Source organism: Bactrocera neohumeralis, chromosome 3, assembly GCF_024586455.1.
Source record: "Bactrocera neohumeralis isolate Rockhampton chromosome 3, APGP_CSIRO_Bneo_wtdbg2-racon-allhic-juicebox.fasta_v2, whole genome shotgun sequence".
Taxonomy (NCBI): domain Eukaryota; kingdom Metazoa; phylum Arthropoda; class Insecta; order Diptera; family Tephritidae; genus Bactrocera; species Bactrocera neohumeralis.
The window spans coordinates 49,028,999-49,051,140 of record NC_065920.1 but is presented as its reverse complement, the minus strand read 5'-3'; the positions used below and the strand labels follow the sequence as shown (position 1 = coordinate 49,051,140).

Here is a 22,142-nt window from a genome sequence, read left to right as displayed (position 1 = left end):
TACTTCTATAGTTAAGTGCATAAGCACTAAAAACTTATATGATACGAGTATATGAGTATATACATACATGCAAATAAGTGTATTGTATAAATTCCCTACGGTGCAATTGACTAGTTATAAATTGGTATGAACTTCCAGACCAACTAGTTAGTCAAAGTTTATTCCATACAATCTACTAGATCATGCACAAGTCCATTTATATGTATTCCCCGATGAAACTTAGTACACTTGTTCCACTTATATAGTGAGAGGATTGGTATTGTAGATGGGCGGAATCGGAACACTGCCATGCTAACGAAATACTGTTAATTACAAAATGATACAGTTCTATATCTAAACCATAAATTAAGAAATAAAACTGTAATTTTGTAAGTGGCATCTTAATATGAATAGCATCTATTTATTCTGTTTCATTGGCGTAGACACCGCTTAAGCAGTTATAGCCAAGTTTACAACAACGCGCCACAGGTGCTAGATTTTCGCTGTTTGACGCCAATTGGAGATCCCAAGTGTAGCCAGGTCCTTCTCCGCCTGCTCTTTCCAACGGAGTGGAGATCTTCCTCTGCTTCCCCCAGCTGGTATTGCGTCGAATACTCTCTGAGCTGAAGTGTTTTCATCTATTCGTACGAAATGACCTAGCCAGCGTAGCCGCTATTTCTTTATTCGCTGTCAATGTCGTCGTATATCTCGTTCAAAGTTGCTCATGCGCAAAGGACCATAAATCTTCCGCAGAACCTTTCTTTCGAAAACTCGTAACGCCGACTCATCAGATGTTGTCATCGTCTATGCCTAAGCGCCATGTAGCAGTACGGGGATGATGTGTGACTTATCAACCAAGCTTGCTGTAAATTAAAATTCCATCCGATTCTTTCACTTTTCTTATGAGTATATTTGTGTCAGCATGATCCTTGCAACAAATTTTTTGAAATACTTAGTCAATTGGATATAAATAAAGTTCTCTTTTCGGCGAAAAATATATTAATCTCATCACTGTTCAACTCCCATAATTTATCAAGAAAAAGTTCCCAAGGTGAGTTATTAAACTTTATTAAACTATCCCTAATAGATTGACGCCTCACAGTGTTGCGAAACCGAAATTTTTTGGAAATCATATTGCCTAAACTGTAATTTTAATTGTATCGATGAGAAACTTCTACAGATTTGTCAGAATGAAATCCCAAACAGAATGAGTGAAAAAAAATTTACACCGAAAAAAATTGTCGGGTCAAATTTTCAACAAAAGTTAAAAAAAAAAAGTTGTTCGAAAAATTTACAAAAAAAATGTATTTTAATTCTTCTTTTATTTCTGATAAATACCCTATGATTAGTTTTTTAAATAAAGTATAGGGTGGTCCGAACAAGAATTATAAACGTCAAATTTTCATAATTTTTCGATATTTGTTGAAAAACTCTGAAATTTTATATAAAACCAAAATCTATTTCATTTCTTATTTGAAAGGTGGCAATAAAAGCTTTAATAGCTTGAGTTAGTTTAAAGAGAGTTATGCTCATTTTTGTGGAGTGCTAGAATAAATGTAGAATAAAAAAAATAAGTGATTCCGAGAATTTCCGTTCTATTTCTATGGAATAAATACTGAGAGTGATATACTAAAATCGCTATAACTCCCTGGAGGGTAGGTATGGGCAGCTGATTTTTTCACAGTTCGTTGAAAACAAATTATGTAACATTTCTGTAGTGGTTTGGAACTGGGACTCTCTGGGACTTTTTAGATATTGCTTACCTAACCCAAATTTAAAGGAAAAATGGACCTTTAGTCGGGTTTTCGCTCTAAAAAAGGTGCATATGAAAATGTCTCAAACAACATTCCTTTGTTTTACAGAAGATACTTGCCCGAAGGCAGATTTTTTTTCCGAATCAAAATATCTGTCACCAAAATCAAATGAGATCATTTTGAATACAGCCCTGAAATCCCCTCTTTTCGTGAAAATTTTGTATATTTGACTTCTAAAATCAATTAAAAATCAACGGGCCAACATAAAAATAAGCTTTATGTGTTTTTTGTTTACTTGGAATGTCTGTGACAAAATTGCATAATTAAAAACACTGAAAAAAGTAATCGGAGAAAAGTTACTTTTCCACTAGCCGCAACACAGTGCGCCTGCGAATAGTTCAGGTAAGAAATGTACTTATGTTACATTCATATACTATACTTCACCTCAAAATTTAAAGTTTTCAATAGCGCAATTGCGTAACATTTATATTATATCGAGATCGGACCGAACTCTATACAAATAAATGGTTTCTAATCAGAAATTTGTCTTGCCTTCTTTAGTCCGACTGGGAAAATCCTAAGGCCTAATATTATCTCTACTAAACCGTATCTTTTAATCTGTGGTCAGGAGGTCGATCCTGCAAAGATTTTCCGTGTTGTCTTGTTTTCAAAACAAACACTGATCGAACTGATAAAGGGTCTATATGAATATAGTTCAAAGAGCCACGTTGCGTGAATTTTTGATAACCCAATGATCTCCAAAATTGATGTAATTAAATTAGCAATGAAATGTTGTCGGTGCTTTATACCCGTGACAGACATGTAGTAACAATACCATACATAGTAAAGGTATCATGGTATTCTGTTTACTACGGTGATGACACACATGGCAATATAGCAAACTCAAATACTGGCTTTGTTTCATATAATGCCTTATATATTTCAAAAAAATTTTAAACCATAAATATGTAGTTGTGTGTGTTGTGAAGAAAATAAGTAAAATTATTTCAAATACTGTAAACTTAATCTATTTTCATCGCGAAAAAGCGATTTGGCGTCTCTCTAAAATCCGCGCATGAAAGGAGGCATTCCCTGCTTTTCCGGAGAAAAACTGTGAAAATATTTGTTTTCCATTAATTTAAATTGATTTTTTAAGTCATTTTGACAGAATATTTCGAAGAGCTTTTGTGTAAAAGCTTTTAGCAAAATTTGTACATTGCTCATATGGTATTTTGCTAGTATTTGGAGACACACATATGGTATTTGTACCATATATGGTATTGTTAATACATGTCTGTCACGGGTATTATTGACCAAATCAAATCGGCAATACTAAAAAATATGGTACACAAATATAATCATCAATAGAAAAAATCTCTTCCGAAACTCTTTCATATTAATTCATAAAAATTATATTCAAATACTTCCACAACACGTTGCACACATAAATACTACTTACTCCACATGGAGCTTTGTGAACCAAAAAATAGACTTACCTCGAAATAATTTAGTAACCAATTTAGCTCCAAAACTTACGACCTCATTCATGGGAAGGACTTATCTTTGATAATTTTGCCACTTTGTGCTACCCTCGATGGAATGGAGAAAATCAGGTTGAAACCACGCCAATAAAAGCGCATAGTTCCAAACTATGTACTGCAATTCAATATTTGTCTGAGCCAAAAACACAAAATTCACTGCATAAGCAACGACATCGAAATGACACTTCGTATAATAAATAGGCTTAGATCGTTCCCTAGCCCACTTATACATAGTATGGGCAATATATGGTTTTATATCGAACGTAACAATTTTTAAGATGGATACGTTTTTGAAAGCGGCATAACTTTTTATTATGAAACAAGTATGATGAAAACCTGTGCGACCTTTGTAAATCCTAGCTTTAGCCGAACGACATTACTAGATATGCTGCAGATAAATTTAGACTTTGTATCTAAACCAAGAAATTTGAACAAATTGGTAATTTTTCCTATGCCATTCCCTAATAAAGTATTCTTTTGAATACATATATTGTTAGTATATTATCTTTTATTAGAATACATATATTTACCCACATTGCATTAAAGCTTAATACCGTTAAACGCCTCCAAAAAAATGATGCCAATGCAACTCAAACAAAAACGTCAATAAACTAAAACCCATACCAACCCCATATGCCAACCAAACCCATTCGAACTCTTTTAGTGTGAGTATCTCGTGCTTTTTCACAATACTAAGGTCCTTCAGAGTGAAACGTCCTAATCTGACCATAAGAAAAAATGTGATATCATACCAATGACTTAGTAAACCCGATTCACGTGAACGCAAATAGAAATCACTCAAAAGGTCTTTGTAAATGCAGTTCTCGCTAATGGGCAGGCTGAGTAGTGAGCCCTTCGTGTAGTAAAGATTTTCCGACAGGCGAAATAATGGATGTGTGAAATACCGTTGGCGATGCTCAATAATTGGCCAAGCTAGGGACTCAATCACATACCCATAACGAATATCCATTTTACGCATATTTGCCTGATATTCATCGATTGTTTTTACGATGTGAAAAGCGTCGCTATTTTCTTTCCAAAAATCTTCGCCACGATAAAATTTAACATCCGATATAGCTGGTTCGGCAAGTTGTATTTTCACATTACGTTTCGCGGCCTCACGAAAGCTTTCAATCGGCTCTTCGTGCGGTGGTACCGTTAGCCATTTAACCAGATTTGTTGAGAAGAAATTGCCCAACATGCCACCGAGTAAAAAAATTAATATAAATAAAATGCGTCGACTTAAACATTTAGCGCGTATAGCGGTAGATTGACAGAGCAGCCCACGTAACAAGTTCAGTTCCCAGGGAATTATAAGCAGTAATATTGCGGTGCGATTCCAATGTATGCCTCTGCACACCAGTTTTATCTGCACGGCATTAACAAAGCATAACAACCAAATGACGAAGAAAAGTCCAACTAAAACAGCGGGACGGAAGAATAATATGAAGAACTGATACGTTTCTAATGGTGGCTCTACCGGCATCATGGTAAGCCACTGAAAGAATTCAATCGGATAAACATAACCATGCACATTCATTTCCTTTAGTGGTGTTAACAAACTGGCGCCCACCTCGATTGAACCGTTACGCGCCGCTTGCCGGATCTCTTCGGCGTAAACAGCATGTTCGGTAGTAGAATTATAGTTATCAGGCAACCATAACTGGAAATTATATCTCTCGGCAAACTTCGCTATGAAATGGCCAATATAACCGGCTATATAAAGTGCACCGCTTTTGCTCACGTAAAACATTGTATTCGGTTCAACTTGGTCCACCAAGATGTTCAACTTTGTCTTCGCAACGTCGGCCAGTCGATTCGGATAGATGCTTGTGCTGTTGCGCATATCACGTGTTTCCAATTCGAATTCGGGAAACTGATTGTACGAATGATAGATGTGTGTATTGGCGAAGTCCCGATGTACGAGTATTACATTAACAAATTTCACTTGCTGGCAGTATTGAAAAAATGTTTCGATTGCCGATAAAGCGTTAGTGGTGAAATTCCTATTGTATATAGCCAAAATGCGTCTTTTGCGTAAGTGTTGCAAGTCTTCAGCGAATTTCAGCAAGTAGTCCTTATCGCTGAGATGCTGCACGCAAATTATCGGCAATATCATGCTATTACCAGTACCCCTTACATAGCCCGAGTAACTCTGGTTCCATTGTAGGGAGGGCAGTGCAAAATTCAACGGTAAGTCTTGATCCACACAATGTAGTGGCTGATTTCGAAGTAGGAAATAACCGTAAAACCGTTCCTCCATTTGCAGTATTTGAAGTAAATCTCTGAAGCCATGTGTGAAATCGGCTGAACTCGACTCAGTAGCTTGAAAGTTATCAAAATTAATATGTATCCTAGCCGCGCATATACCGAAACTCCAACAAATGCACACAACACTATTGAAAAGCTGACACCACATAACTCTGGAAATACTAGAATAGATCATTGTTACATTGCGCTGTTGCTTTTATATTTCGAAACTGCATTTCATTGTTTGCTTTATTCATATTAAATATTAACTTTGGCCCCACGTCGCCTGCGTCATGACGTGATGACTTGTAATTTTCTAATAACTAAGAACCAGACATCTCTATTTACATCTACAAATATCATAGATTCCGTCGGGGTTTATTCCCTTAGCGCCCATATTATGAAAATAAGTATGGAAAGTCAACTTAGGATAATATCCTTTGCGTAGCAAAAGCTCCGGAGTTTAATGTGCACATCTCCATTTGCATAGAACAAAGCCCTTGAGAGCACTTACGGACAGTGTAAAAACGGATTAAACCCCGACCCCATATAAGGAGGTGTTTGTTAAAAACTATTAAAAGCGCGATAAGTGAATAACTAAATGTGGCAGAGGCACTACATTTTACCCCCCTTTCTTAACGTAGAGGGCTTTGGTAAAACTTTGAGCATGGGCGTTGCACCGCCCACATTTTGGTTAAATCACATACATATCTTGACACTTATTGGACCATTGACTGTTTTGTAATGGCTTCAATTAGTATTGTTTGACACCAAATAAAGAACAAATACACCACATTTAAAATGTTTTCTTTGATAAAGGTGAAAACACAAACCAAGCGGCTGAAAATCAGAAAAATGTTTATGGCCTGATACTCAGGAGTCAATCATGCGCAATTCTAGTCGTTTCTCTTCCGGTAATTTTGATGTCAAAGATACATCCTGCCCTAGAAGACCAAATGTCGAGAATATCAATAAAATAATGAAAATCGTAGATTTCGACCGTCATGTAAGCACTGTTTTAATTGCCCAAGAGCTAAACATGGCACTAAAAACGTTTGGTAACATTTAAATAAGACTGGATATAGAAAGAAGCTCGATGTATTGCTGACACACGAGTTAATGCAAGAACCTCATTAACCGAAGCTGCTCCCCTAAGACCAAACTCCTAACTCGGAATTGTACTGCTAATAACTGAACCGTTTGAAGTAAGGAGTAGTCCAGAAGTGCTAGTTTTGGCCAATAGGAACAACACCAAACAATAAATGGTGACTATAAAGATTGTTTTTTAGACATTTGGTTATCAAAAAGAAATAAATTTAACTTTTAACCGGGTATAAATTGAAGCCCAGAGGCCCAAGTTTGGCCCACTTTTTGCAGCAATTGGCGCCGTATGTTAGCAATAACTCGTCGAATATTATCTTCCGAGACGACAATCATCTCACATAATCTTACAAAAAATAGTCCAGCGTTATTAAATCGCACGACCTTATATGCCACTCCACAGGCCCACGACGCGAGATAATGTGCTCAGCAGAAGCTTCCTTCAATAAGTTGCTTGTTGGCTGTATGGCATGCATCCATGCATTCATGCACGCAAAAGTGATTAAATATTGCTCCATACTGTTCCCCATTGACTGTTACATAATGACCAACGTCACTTTTGAAGAAATATGGAAATCGATTTGACTCATTTCACGCTATGAAAAGCTAACGTGTGATCCAAGTAGATGTACTTCGTTCAATACAGATCACGCATGAGTCATGTCAAGATGTCATGCTATTTTTTTAGTATTGTTTGGCATTTCGTGATGGAAACTATCAACTTTATTATGAAAATTCACGTTCTGTAAATAAAGTATTTCGCGCGTTTCGCTCAACTTATGGTCAACATAATCGGCCTACTGAGCGTACACCATCACCTCTCATGATGGGCATTCATTATTGGATCATATACGACCGAATAGACCACGTTCGAAACGCAGTGAAGAAAATATAAAAGCCGAAGCTTAGAGTGTACACGAAGACCGTGGAGAGTCGATTCGGCGGCGTTCGCTGCAACTCGGACTGACGTATGGATCGGCTTGGCGCGTTTTACGTCGAGATCTTAAATTAAACGCGTACAAAATACAACTTGTGTATGAACTGAAGCCGCTTGACCTTCCCAAGCTACATCGCTTTGCTCTATGGGCTCTTGGAAAGTTCCAAGAAGATCCGACGTTTTCGAGCCAAATTTTGTTCAGCGATGAGGCTCTTTACTGGCTCAATAGGTACATATGTACCATAAACAAGGAAAATTTACGCATTTGGGACGAAGAGCAAACTGAAGAGACTCAAGAGCTGTCATTTCATCCAGAAAAAAACAACGATTTGGTGTGGTTTGTTGGCCGGTGGAATCATTGGTCCATATTTTTTCTAAAATTATACCGGTGAGACTATAAATTTGAAGTTTCTGTGTTTTATCATAAATGACATAAAATTATCTGCATAACAAAAAAACGGAACCCATTTCAACCAAATTTTTATTCCATTTTAACATAACGTTATTCAGACTTTTGGTTTTTGAGATATCGATCTAAAATATTGGATACGTCCTTATCTCCCCGAGAAGCCAATGTCGGACCGCTATAGCATACGTCGATTGCCTTTTATATCTCGGGGTTGGGGAACAAAAACAAATATTAATAATCGGAAATTGCTTTTCAATATATTCTCTTTTAAGATCTATACACGTTTGCATGCGTTTGGAATCATTTCTCAAAGCACTTTGCCATTCTGATTGATGTATCTGAACTGAACGATCAAAATCGCGGCTACGTCTCAGATGGTCCATCCGTTGAGTCCACTTTTTGATGACTTGTCCGAGCCGATGGTAATGGTGGCGACACGCGTGATGTTTTGCTCCAAGGCCTGAAACGAAGCGGGATTGTCCGTATAAACTTTAGACTTAACATATGCCTACAGGGAAAAGTCTAACGGTGTGATATCACACGATCTTAGTGGTCATATGACCGACCAAAAACTTGAAATTATCTGCTCATCGAGGTATTCTCTCAACAAATCCATTGATTGATACGATGTGTGGGAAGTGGCGCCGTCCTGTTGAAACCAAATGTCGCCGCGATCTCGAGCTTTAAGTATCAAATAGTCGGTTAAGATGGCGCGGTAACGGTCGCCATTGACGTTTACGTTCTCACCGACATAATTTTAGACGAAATATGGACCGATAATTTCACCCAGGGCCCACAAACCACACCAAATCATTGTTTTTTCTGGATGAAATGCCAGCTCTTGAATCTCTTCAGTTTGCTCTTCCCAAATGCGTCAAAATGCATTGCTTGTTTACATACCCATTAGGCCAGAAATGAGCCTCATAGCTGAACAAAATTTGGCTCGAAAACGTCAGATCTTCTTGGAACTTTTTAAAAGCCCATAGAACAAAGCGATGTCGCTTTGGAACGCTTTTAATTTAATATCTCGACGTAAAATGCGCCAAGTTATTTGTGAAGGGTATTGTAGCTTTGGTGTAAGTGAGTTTAAGTTTTTCTTATTATTTACTATTTATTTTCCTTTTATTGTAGTTAGCTAACTATTTTGTTTAGTAATATGAAGCGCAATAATCTTGTATATAATTACTACTATTTCCTGTCGGAGATAGCCACTAAACATATAAAATGTAATACCTTTATAGGAAAGCCAAAATACATAAAAACGCCCATTTACATATACATATGTACATATGTATGTATATGGTCTCAATAGGTCACTTAAATTTTCATATAATATAAGTACATGAGTACACATGTATGGTACTTAATTAGTTGTTTGTGGCTAAGAATAGCACGTTGATTATAATATTATTGTAATTGTAATTTTGCTAATTGTTACATTTCCACCTTTTACATAATTATTTCATATACGTATGTGAATGAGTTCACCATTTTTTTGTTTTACCTTTTACTTTCAGAGTGCGAGATCAGCGTGTTTATCGGCTGGGCTTGCGTTGCACCGCCGTTTGGCTGGTTGCAGTCTTCTGTTGGATCAACGACCGAATGTTCTGCGACGCTTGGTCGGCTATTAATTTTCCATATCTGCATGGTTTCTGGCATATATTCATATTCATTGCTGCATATACGGTTTTAGTTTTGTACGCGTACTTCTATGTCGAAACCGAGTTGCCACAACGCCAACCGATGCTAAAGTATTGGCCTAAAAACGATTTCGAATTCGGCATACCATTCATATACATACGAAATCCGGGCATGACCATCAAGAGTGCCATCTAAAAAAAAAATAAATACTTATGTACGTGCGAATATACATATAGTACATATATGTATTATATACAAGTATATAGCTATATACATAATTAGTTGCACCGAAGATGCGCCACTTAGAAATTAGAAAGTAGACCAAAAAGACAAACTAATAAGTACATATGTTATATATCAATTTTACAACACATTTTTATTAGTGCAAAATTATTATGCATAAGTTTAAGCATGCATACATACATGTGTATGTATGTATGTTTCCATATGTCAAAATAGCTTATAAGTATTACCTGTTGTAGCTGCGAAAGTACGAAATTATAGATTTAGCTGCAATAGAGAGTGTAGGTACATAAATATAAACTACATATGTGATGCCAAATTTAATTGTATTCGTCTAACACTTGGCAGTTGTAAATGAAAGCAATTAGTTTTTTCTAAAAATATCTACCCACTAACAAGAATTACTATATTTTCCATATAAAGTTGCGGTGAATGTTTGAGCTTGTGGTTAAACTGTGCAAAAAGTGTCATCTTTATTTCTAATAAATGGCTTAAATATTGTATAAATGTGTTATGTAAAATATAATTTAGTTATAAATATTGAAAAGCTTTTTTTAATACCTAAGTTTATATGTTTTCAATTAGTATGCAATGTATAGCGTTGTTTTAAGAAATACAATAAATAATTAATTTATTTAAATAGCTATTAAATTGTGCTCAAACCAAATACTAAATTAGTTTTTAACATTAAAATACATATATGTACATATGTATGTATGTACTATATACATATATTTCTAACATCAATCTGATTGTAATCCCCAAACCAGCTTAATCTTTAATTGTAGTATGAGTTTCTTATATTATACCATATTATAATTGTATATCATTCAAAGCAGGATTGCGCGTTTTTTAATTTAAAATCATTTTTATTTAAAAACTAGCTTTTAAATTTTGAATTAAAATTGTTTTATTTAAAAACTAGATTTTAATTTTAAATACCAATTTCAAGTAGATTTAGAATTTTTAGTTCCGCTTTGGGATTAACAATTAGATATTCAAGATTTTTGAAATCAAATTTAAAATCTAATTTCAATAGATGGGCTTAAAAATAAAATTTTCAAATAAAAATTAAAATATCAATAAAGTTTTTTATTAAATTTATACAAAAATTAAAATTTTAATAAATTTGTTTTGAATTTATAATTTTTTATTCGAAAATCATTAAAAAATTTAAAATATCTTGAATTAAAAATCAGATTCTCTGAATCAGAATTATTTTTTTTTTTATTTTGTGAAATTAAGAAAAAATTAAATTTAAAACTTCTTGAATTACAAATTAGATATTCTAAATCACAATTAAAAATTTTATTTTCTTTTTTGAAAATTAAAAAAAATCAAATGTTTGATTTCAGATGTTTGGGATAAAAAATTAAGAAAAATGTTTATAAATTAAAAATTGAAGTGAGAAATAAAAAAAATATTTTTCAAATTGAAGATTTCAATAAAGGGCTAAAGAAGGAAATATTTACATATTTCTAATTGAAACACTATAATTAAAAACAACTAAATATAAATAAGACAAAATGTATTGAACTAGTTGAAATTTGTTTAAAAAGAAGCTTTCATTTTCAAAAGATAACCATAATGGTATAACAAAGTAATAGTAGAAGTACGCAAACGCAAAAAATCGTAATTTTTAAAATAATTACTCTTTTTAAATTTAATTATAAACATGAGTTTAACAATTTCTTGTTATTTTTCAATCCAGTATTTGTTGTAATTGATTGAAAACTAAAAAGAAAATGTTAAAACCGGATTAAAAATTAAATTTTTATTTATTTATTTTTCTACCCGGTATTTGGTACTAAAAGTCCCATATTTGGGATAACAAATTAAAAAATATTTTTAAATCAAATTTGCGAGATTACAAAATCAAATCAAATTTTAATTGCTAAAACAATTATTCTTCAATTTTTAATTATATACATGAGTTTAAAATTTCCTTTTTATTTTTCAATCCGGAAAAAAAACCATAAATTATATTTTGAATCCAGTTATTAGTAAAAATTTCAATCTTAGTTTTTAAATCCGGTTTTTAGAACCACAATTTTTTATATTTTTCTATCCGTTATTAGGGTATAAAAATTTCATATTAGACGCTTATAATTAGAAATTAAAAATAATTTTTAATTCATATTTTCGAGACTAAAAAATGACATCAAATTTTAATTTGTAAAACAATTATGTTTATTAATTTTTAATTATATACATGAGTTTAACATTTCCTTTTCATTTTTCCGGCAAAATATTAAAAATGAATTTTTTAATTCGGTTATTAATAAAAAATTTAATTTTTAGTTTTTAAATCCGATTTTTGAAATTACTTTTTTTTATATTTTTCTATCCGGTTTTTGGAATTAAAAATTACATATTAGCTGTTTAGATAAGAAATTAAAAATTATTTTTAATTCATGCTTAATATTATCTTATAATTTTACTATTTTTTCTAAAAACTACCGAAAAGAGTTTGATAGAAAAATCAACAATTAAAATGGATTGTGATATTTATTTTATTATTATTTTTACAAAAATCCCTTACACATATAAAAATTGTACGCAAATAATAACACAAAGTGTCTATAGAGCCCTCTTATTTATATTGTAAAATGTGATTGCATCCCTTAAGTTCCTAAAGTTTATATTGAAGTTAACAAAACTTGTTATTCATTCTTTTAGTTAATATGACTAAAATTTACAGTTTACTGAATAAGTTTTTTCAATATTTTAAAAAATTCATTAATTGATGTTCTACAATACTGTATGAGTGGTTTTGCGAATTTATGCACGCGGTTGGACATTTTAAGAATATGGAAATGCCAATAACATAACATTAGTTTTGCACACATCTGCATTCCTCTCGTGTTTTTTTGCAGTAGATAAAAAATTAAAACCATTTTTTTCAACTTTTGCTGCTTACATTTATAATTCGCCCATAAAACTATTTATATGTATCTGAGTCTAAAATTAAATGAAATTTAGAATATTGCATATATGTATGTATGTAACTTCAAAAACTGTTAACAATTTTAAATTTATCATAAAAATTCATATTTAACAATCTGTTTTTACAGAATATATATTAATTTACATATATAAAGATATCGTGAAATATCTTATCAACATTTCATACATTTCCGGAGCTTCTTTACCATTTTTCACAAGTTAGTCAATACAAAAAGCAAGCAAAAAGATAACAGTATTACCCACTCATACTTTTTTGATGAGATCACTAAAAAAGAACAAGAAATTTAGTAAGTCGGCACTGATAAATGATATTTACGATAACATCAAAATTATAACAAAAAATTTTTGTGAAGCGATTTTTAATAACTATAAAACTAAACTTTGGAATTTTCATTAATTATAGAAAATAATTGTTACAACATGATTGTTTTTTAAGATTCCTTCATTTCATGGCAAATTATTCTCGCCTTAAAGCACTGAATCTCGTTGACTACCATAGCCATCAATCATTCAGTTGTTTGTAGAATAAAATAATAATTTAACATTTAAAAGTTTTTAAAATTATTTGCACTATACTAAAAATTATAAAGACAAACTTGAGATGAAGTGGTGTTAGAGTTCAGTTTAAAATGTAAATTATATATTTTTTCACTAAAAATTATTATTTTTTATATTTCATTATAATTTCTGTTATAAAATAATAATATATCTGCTTTTTCCATAAATAGTTTCGCAAACAAATTAAATAAATTAATATCCGCTACAGGCCTCTTCTGCATACCAACTTAGTTCAAAAAACCTTTCGATATAAAAATTAAAGACATTTCCGACAAATTAAATGCGATGGAAATTTAGAACATCTTCCATAAAAATTATAATGATAAAGAATAAGATATTAAAAATAAATTCAGCTAATTTTTGAACTATATTTTCCATAATTTGTACTACCTTTCCATGTTTACAAAATCATGATTCACACCTATTAACATTATGCTATTGTAAAAGCATGCTTGAATATCAAAGTAATATACTCTCATTATAAATCTGCAAATAAATGCACTATGGCTAACTTGGTTTTCAGATTGCTAAAACGAATATGCTGAATGAAACTTTGTTAAATAAATACCCAGAAACAGTATACGACACACGTATAAAAATATATATGTATATAAATATGCTATGCATATTTAACAGCTAACAAGGCACCTCGTACACATTTACTAGACTCTTTAATAGCTTACAAGTAGGAAAACAGAAGCAAACGGCTCGTGATGTAAACCAAATATCAATTTTACTAAGAATATTAAAGAAATTATACACACAAACATATAATTAGTAATTATGTATCAAATATATTGAATATATAAAAATATAAAATTAATTAACTCGATAATTAAGTTGTTAAAAGCGAAAAAAAAATAAAATTTGAATATGATTAAAGTTTAGTTAAATAAGTAGCGCCAAATATTATATAATCACATATATACTTATGTAGGAATTTAGTAAACTTGTATGATATTTTTTTCTTATAAATTATCATTAAACTTTCATGTTTTCATGTTTCATATTTTTGAAAATATTTCAAATTTTTACTTATCTGCTACATAAATTTTTTATTTTATTTTTTCTTTTTCTTTGTTTTGCTTTATATATGTATGTATAAATCAAAGGTTGTGTTGAATTAATATTTAATTGTGAAATTTACATTACCTCATCTAAAAAGACATGATGCATCTTTAAACGGTACGCAAGTGCTAGGACTAATGTGTTTTTTTAATTATTTCTGCTTAATTTCGCAGACAGTAATATAAAGGTAATTTTAAATTTATCAATTTCAAATCTACTATGTATGCCTGTTTATGTAGAATCAATGAAACTTTCAATAAAATTATATTTCTTCGTAATACAATTTTTCTACTTCGTGTTTTTATACCTTGTTGAGATAAGTCGATTTAGCCAGAAGGTCTATCAAGAAGAGCCCCCTGTTCCCTGACAGTCCCGATTTTCATCTGGCCAAGGGCTGTCAACTCGGCAGAAACAAAAACAACGTGATGAAATGAAATAAAACATTCAAATTTGTTAAAAATGGGTTCTGTTTTTTTTTGTTTTTTATGCAGGAAAATGTATGTCACTTATGATTTGAACCAGATGTCGGCCAATTGCCAACATGGTTCCGTTTGCATATCTCCTCTATAGTACGCTGAATGTTATCTTCGAGCTCCTCGAGCGTTGCTGGATGATTGGCGTAAAACTTTAATTTAACTTACCCTAAAATAAAAAATAAATGCGTTAAATTGCATGATGAAAATACCGATCTGAAATTTTGTAAACCTTCTTTTCTCCCAAAGAGGAGAACTACCATAGCATAAAGCTTCCATACAAACTGAAGGATCAAAGTACACTCGTTGTATGGGAAACTTTTTAATTTGACGAGATATCTTCTTTAAATATGGAATGGATTTTTGTTCACGCCAATAGTACAATCTTGAAAGGTCGCCAAACAAACTGATGATAAAAATTCAGTCTTTGTGGGGAAAATATTTTCATTTGAGAAAATATTTTTAGAAGCTTTTGCATGGATTATTAGGGTTGCAAAGACTGCAATATTCGAACAATTTGTTCAGATCGGAGTAATATAGCATATAACTGTCATACAAACTTTACGATAAAAATCACATAGACGTAGTTGTGAAGGGTATTATAGCTTCGGTACAACCGAAGTTAACGTTTTTTCTTGTTTAAACTGTATCAGGTGAGTATAAAATCATCTGCATACAAATGTACCTATATATATGAACATATATGCATCTATAGTATAGGAAGAACACAAAAGGTAAAAAGCTATTATTTTTTACACAATAATTTAAACAAAGGCGGTAGAATTTTTAACTTTAGTATTACATAACAGTAATAAGTTCTCCAACCTATTTATTTTGTTATTTTGTTTTGATGCTAGCGTGGCGTTTTCTAGTATGATTTAGATGTTTATTTCAATATTATGTAATTTTTTATAAATAGAAATAATAAAAAATAAAATATGAAAAATCAAGCAAAAGCAATATTTAAAAAGATATTACTTACAAATAGCTATTATAAATTGTTTATAATTCAAAAATCCATTTAATAAATTAAACTAAAAAAAAATTAAGTTTATATAAAACAAATAACATCAATAAAATATTTTATAATTTTTATTTGCTACTTAATCCACTTTCAATATGAAATATCACTCCGCAGAAATTGCATTCGATTCCAGTTGATCGTATTTTTAATGGAAGCAATGGCAAAACTTCGAAATTACATGAAATAAATAGTGAGCCACAGAATGAAATGATCAATTTGTCGTGGCGATTTGATTTTGCACACGTGCTCCTTGGACGAAAGCGGGCTGTTATCGCGCCGCAAACAAACGAATGTAATTAGTTCCACACTTTAATTGGTATCTAATAGGTGAAAACTCTGATCCATTGGTCGAAATTAGTCCCCACATCCATTTACCGAGTATTGAGTGGCTGTATTTGAATATAAATATGTATAAATGAAGCATATTTTATTTTTCAATTCCCATCCCCGTGAACGTACATTTCTAGTAGAAGATCTTAATAAAACTAAAGTGTAGAATAATTTGGTATCAACACATTTATTTAAAAGCTTTGCTTTTATTGTTTTGCTAATGCAGCTAAAACTAGAGCTTAATCGAAAAAAGTATTTCCGCCTTTGGCCGGATAGAATCCCATGACACTATTCACAGAAGATGTGGAATCCGATACCAAATATGATACATAAAAATACTTTTTTTTTACAAATAACTCCTCTGTTATATAAGAAATTATAATGTTCTACATCCTACTTATATTTCTTAATCATATATCAATAACCACTAGAGCTCATATTACAGCGCATTATTATAGATTAAAATCATCGATCAGCAATCTTTGATTATATGAATTAATAGTCATCTTGATCGAATATAAATTGAGTATACGTACGTAAGAAAATAATAGTATTAAATCTGAAACTGAAGCTATAGCAGAGTATAATCAATTATATTGCACTTACACGGCAAAACAAAGGAACTCATTGTTGATAGTTAGGTAGATAGTAGAAAATTAAATGAAATTATAAAAATACTAGATTTTATTTAATTTTATTTTTTAGTGTTGTATTTCTCCTTAACTAACATTAATTAAATTCATATTCACAATTCAATTCGAGTCTTGTGGTCTCCAGGCAGCATTAGTCAGAATCAGAAGAGATGTTAGTACAAGAAGTTTTAGCTGAGCGTTTCATTTGCATGCTTTGGTAATAGCCATTATGATTGTATGGCCCACGATAACTAACTGAATTTTTATCAGTTTCATAGATCTTTACTTCGTACAAAAGTTCTGGACGTTTCAAATGTTGTCGCACATTATCCCAAATGTAAACACAGACATTCTCCGTAGTACTGGGCTAAATATGTGAAATGTTCTTTTTTTAACAAATATTATTATTATATTTTTAAAATACTTACAGTTTTTTTGAAGAAATCTACATCCAAGTCCAAATTTTTATGATCCAAATCCTTGAACACAACTCTGTCTAACGCAGTCTTCAATTCAGTAATATTCATTACCATCCCTGTGCGTATGTCAATAGGTCCACGCACTGTTACCTCAACTGAAAATAATAAACAATACATCGTACACCATTAGTACATACTTATGATGCCAAAAACTCAAAAAATACTTATACAAATATTTTAGTTTAGCTACACTAATTGCTCTGTATATACGAAAAATATTTGAATTAGTATAAATATAATATAAATCTGAAATTTTATACACGTCTATTTCCTTCCAAGAAGCTGCTTGATGGAATTGCGAATGTGCCGCTACTTTAGTACAAAATTGCCCGATCTGTCCTATGAAAACTTTCTTATTTGACAAGAGATCTTGAAATTTGGCATGAATTATTGTCCAAAGCCGAAGAAATTGAACATATTGGTCTGCTATAGCAAAAGCTTTCATTCAAACTGACCGATCAAAATCAAGTTCTTGAAGGGAATCGGATTTGTGTGTGTATTCTAGCTTTGGTGCAACCGAAGTCAACGTTTTTTCTTGTTTTTACATATAATTACCTGTGTAATTGTGCCCATGTCCGTTTATATGATTACACTTCCCAAACACTTCAGCATTTTCGGCGTCACTTAGATGTGGGCTAAAAAAAAGTGAAGGAAAAAATGTTACTGAATTACAAATTATTTTTTTAAGGGGTATGTACATATATATACAGATGTTTTAATACATTAATAATTAGTACAAACAATTGCCCTCATTTTCGAATTGAAGCCTTAAAAGTTATAAAATTACAATTTGCGGTTTATCAGAATAAAAATGAAGTGCTCGTTTATATTTTCATGTGCATCTATATATTTACTTTGTATGTATATTGAAGACGCGGCTTTAAATTGAGTGTAAATTACTTATAAGACGCTCATTTTATTATTGCCCCACTTACTTGTTTGTTTATTGAACAGAAAAAATACCAAAAGTCAATCATAAGATTGCTGTCGCTTATCAAGGTTAACATTTCGATTCACCCAGAACGTAGTAGACAGCTTCTACCGCATCACAAGCTACGCTGCCATGAACACTGTATAGTACGTAGTACTTATCGAGATGTATTTTACATTTGTAGGCATTTTCTTTTATTTATTAATGTATATACTATATGTACGTAGCTATTTACAAATATATTTCCCTACCTGTGTAAACGATGGCAAGCGCTGAATGTTTCTTTGCGTGTAAGGAATGCAACAGGTTGCGACATTTTACTTTACGTTGATTTATCAAAAGCACTTCAGTTCACTGCGGTGTGGTGTGGGTAAAGCGGAAGTTGAGAAAATATTTAAATTTGTTATTGTAAATCCGCGCTGGGTGAATGCTGATGATGATTAAAAACAACAAAATTTCTAAAAGTTTAGAGTAACACAAATTCTTCATTACTGTGCTGAAATTAAAAAACTACAAATTAAATATAAATTACCTGTATCGCAGTTAAAAACTTTATTTTTCTTATAAGAATATAAACTTTCGCTAATTGGAGAATTAGCGTACGAAAACAAAACTTGACTGTCGGCTGGAATGTCACGAATGTAATGTTGACGATTAGTAAATGAAGCTGCCATATTTATAAACGATAAGATTACGGTGCTGGTTCAAGATAAAGTAACGACGGCAAATTAACATTTCACTCAACGGTAATAAAAAATACTCAAAACTAACGCACATTTATGATTGAATATTAAACTTTATTTGTCAGATGCAACAATATGTCCATTGCTGCATTTACGCATTTGGTGGTTCTGTGCGAAACGTGGTTTAAAAAAACTCTTCTCAAGCTTGGATTGTGTTTGGAGTTACCGTATCGTTATCGCAGTTTTATTTACAATTTGTGTAATGGTTTTTGACGTTTTGAGTGGAATACGCGATATCACTCAAATACAGAGAGTACAATTCGGCTGCTATAAAACTAATAATATACAAGTAATTATGTTACAATTACAAATTAGTGTAGGAATACAAATTAGAGTTTAAGCTAGTTACTTCAAAATTATGTACAAAACAACTGTGTGTTATACATAAGTGAAAATTACTATAAAAAAAACCTATTAAAACTTTTTTAACCGGGTGGTTGAAGATGCGAAACATTTTTATTTAGTTTAAACGGTTTTTTCCATTTTGATAGGCTCATAGACATTTTATTTCACAATTTGCATATAAGCCTATCATAATAGCATTATCATGAAATTTTATGTTTTTGTATCTAAGTTGAATGGTTAGTTTGATATCACTTTCAGTGTTTTTAAACAATTCCGTTATATGTTTTATTTATGTATATGTAGTTAATTCAGTGTATCCAATACGCACTGCAAGTTTATCATGATGCATGAACGAGTTGTTGTACTTTATTTATTATTCTCATATTATGGGTCCGAAAGAAGGAGTTTTGTTTAAGTTAACCAGAACTTAACCGACAGATGGCTACGCCATTAAGAAAACGGCACCGTTCCCCAGACAGTCGGGTCTACGTAACCGGAACGGACCCGGATTTTTATCTGGCCAAGGATTGTGTCAACTCGATAGATTTCTGCCGCTACAGCAACAACAACAACTTAATGACTTTAAATGATATAAGGGGTTATGTTTAGTCAGAGACGGAAAATATTAGAATTTTAAATCGGTTTTTTGTCAGTAAATTCTTTTATTTAAAAAAAGTAAAAACATAGCATTTGTAATTAATCTAGTGTCTTGTTGAAGCTTTTTTTTAAAGGGGAAATTTATTTCCAGATTTTCGCGAAAAATCAACTGTTAATTGTTCACTAAAAAATCGGAATTTAAGGGGGTACTCTCATGTGAACGCATACATTTTACCACGGTTTAGGAATTTTTTTTTATGCGACAACAAAATTCATTCATTTTAATTTTTTAATATAGTTTTATTTGTATTTTGAAATGTACAAACAAATTTTTTTTTTCCTTTTTTTACATTTTTAAATATATTTTTTTTAAATCAAAGTAGTCCCCAACAAAAAAAAGTAGTTCACTGGTCATGGTGATAGCTCTGTTCATGTTGTCTGAAATAAAAAAATCGAATGGATTATTATTCAGTAGTTTTGCGGTTATCGTCCCTGCCAAATATAATCAATTTCATTAAAAAAAATGTCGAACTTCAAAAAAAAGTCACGAAAATCTTGTTTTTTTTTCGTTAAAAATCGTTTAAAAAAAATATGAAAATATTTTCGAAAATAAACAATTCTGGTAGGGACGATAACTATAAATGAGTAGAAGAACATATGTAAATTTTAAAGCAATCGGTTGAATACTTTTTTTTAGGACTATGACAGTTTCAGAAAATGATGATTCGAGAAAAATGCGTTTAGAAACGTAGCAGCTGCAGACTTGTCATGGCGCCTCGTAAACAGTCGCTTACGACACGTCGGCGACTATGAGCTGTAACTTATCAAATACTATGAATTTCGGTCTGAATTTTTCACAGCATGTTTTCAATAGGTTTTAATGTCAAAATATAAAAAAAAAATTTTAATTATAAATGTACTTACTGCTTGCCAGATATTATACTCCGAACAGGCTATATTAAGTTTGATGCGAAGTTTGTAACATCAAGGAAACGTCCTATAAAATATACATACATATGTACAGTAGCGGGCAGTGCAATCCGGAAACCCGTCGGTTTGTCTTTAAAGCACGATTGTTACCGACAAGTGTAATTTTCTGCGGAAAGGTTTATTCTTTCACATAAATTAGTGCTCTGTACACGTTTTATAACAACTTTTAGTTTTTTTTCAATAGTTTCAAAGTTTATTTCGTGTTTGTGCTTCCTTAAAGCTTAAATATTAAAATTAAAAAAAAAATGTCCGAATTGCAAAAAAGTAATATTTTGATTTTGCGAAAAGAAAATCTGACCATTCGGGAAATCAGTGATAGAGTTGGCTTCAGCAAGTCTTCCATCGGAGAGTTTCTAAAAAATGTCGATAAAACCAGGTCTTTTAAGAGAAAAACTGGCTCTGGAGCAAAGAAGAAGACAAGTTCTAGGGAAGATCGGGTTATAAAACGTATCAGCTTGGGGGATCGCTTCAAAACTGCTGAGAACATTAAAGTGGAGTTATTTGAAGATGACGGTATGGAAGTTAGTGCAAGAATTGTTCGTCGAAGGCCTTAAGAGGTTGATTTGAACGCTCGTCGGGCCGCCAAAAGAACACTTTTAACCTCAAAAATGCGTCAAAACCGTTTACGATGGGCAAAAGAACATCAAAATTGGACTCAACTTGCTTGGCGAAATGTAATCTTCTCAGATGAGTTCAAATTTAACATTTTCTGCAGCGACGGTATGTCCTACGTGAGAAGCAGAACTGGTGAGCAGTTCAAGTACGAATGTGTTCAAAACCTGTTAAGCAGGGAGGCAGCCGAATGGTCTGGGGTTGCTTTTCCTACTATGGCCTTGGGCAACTAGCCCTAATAGAAGGAACCGTCAATGGGAATAAGTATCAGGAGATACTTGAACGAAATTTAATACCTTCAATAGAGAACCACTTCTCACGAGTGGATGTCCTTATTTTTCAGGATGACTCTGCGCCCTGCCATCGTGCCAAAATAGTATGTATTAATTTTTTTGTACAACTAGAGTTTATTGCTATAATTTTAATAACAAATTTTATGCTTATCCCTTTTTCTTTATTTAAGGTGAAGAAGTATTTATCAAAAATCGGGGTCTCGACTGTGGAGTGGCCAGGTAACAGTCCGGATCTCAATCCTATT

General features: G+C 32.0%; 3 protein-coding genes across 3 annotated transcripts in view; 1 reads left to right on the top strand and 2 right to left on the bottom strand.

Moving 5' to 3' along the window:
• Window positions 1-10,859, top strand: part of LOC126752438 (alkaline ceramidase) — a 37,867-nt gene extending 27,008 nt beyond the window's left edge. Inside the window, exon 4 of the mRNA XM_050463233.1 lies at window positions 9,489-10,859. Coding sequence (XP_050319190.1) covers window positions 9,489-9,807 — 319 coding nt within the window. The 3' untranslated portion in view covers window positions 9,808-10,859. The remainder of the gene's footprint in view (window positions 1-9,488) is intronic.
• On the bottom strand, window positions 3,737-5,687 carry LOC126752430 (uncharacterized). The gene has a single exon (XM_050463222.1). The coding sequence runs from the start codon at window positions 5,535-5,537 to the stop codon at window positions 3,831-3,833; it is 1,707 nt and encodes a 568-aa protein (XP_050319179.1). The 5' UTR covers window positions 5,538-5,687; the 3' UTR covers window positions 3,737-3,830.
• A 6,091-nt stretch (window positions 10,860-16,950) lies between the features above and the next one.
• Window positions 16,951-18,972, bottom strand: LOC126752441 (6-pyruvoyl tetrahydrobiopterin synthase). Its single transcript, XM_050463238.1, has 5 exons — window positions 18,850-18,972; window positions 18,569-18,775; window positions 17,942-18,021; window positions 17,336-17,481; window positions 16,951-17,274 (listed from the first exon to the last, which is right to left on the bottom strand). Exons 2-5 carry the CDS (start codon window positions 18,631-18,633, stop codon window positions 17,059-17,061), a joined length of 507 nt encoding a protein of 168 aa, XP_050319195.1. The 5' UTR covers window positions 18,634-18,775; window positions 18,850-18,972; the 3' UTR covers window positions 16,951-17,058.
• Between the last annotated feature and the right edge of the window lie 3,170 nt (window positions 18,973-22,142).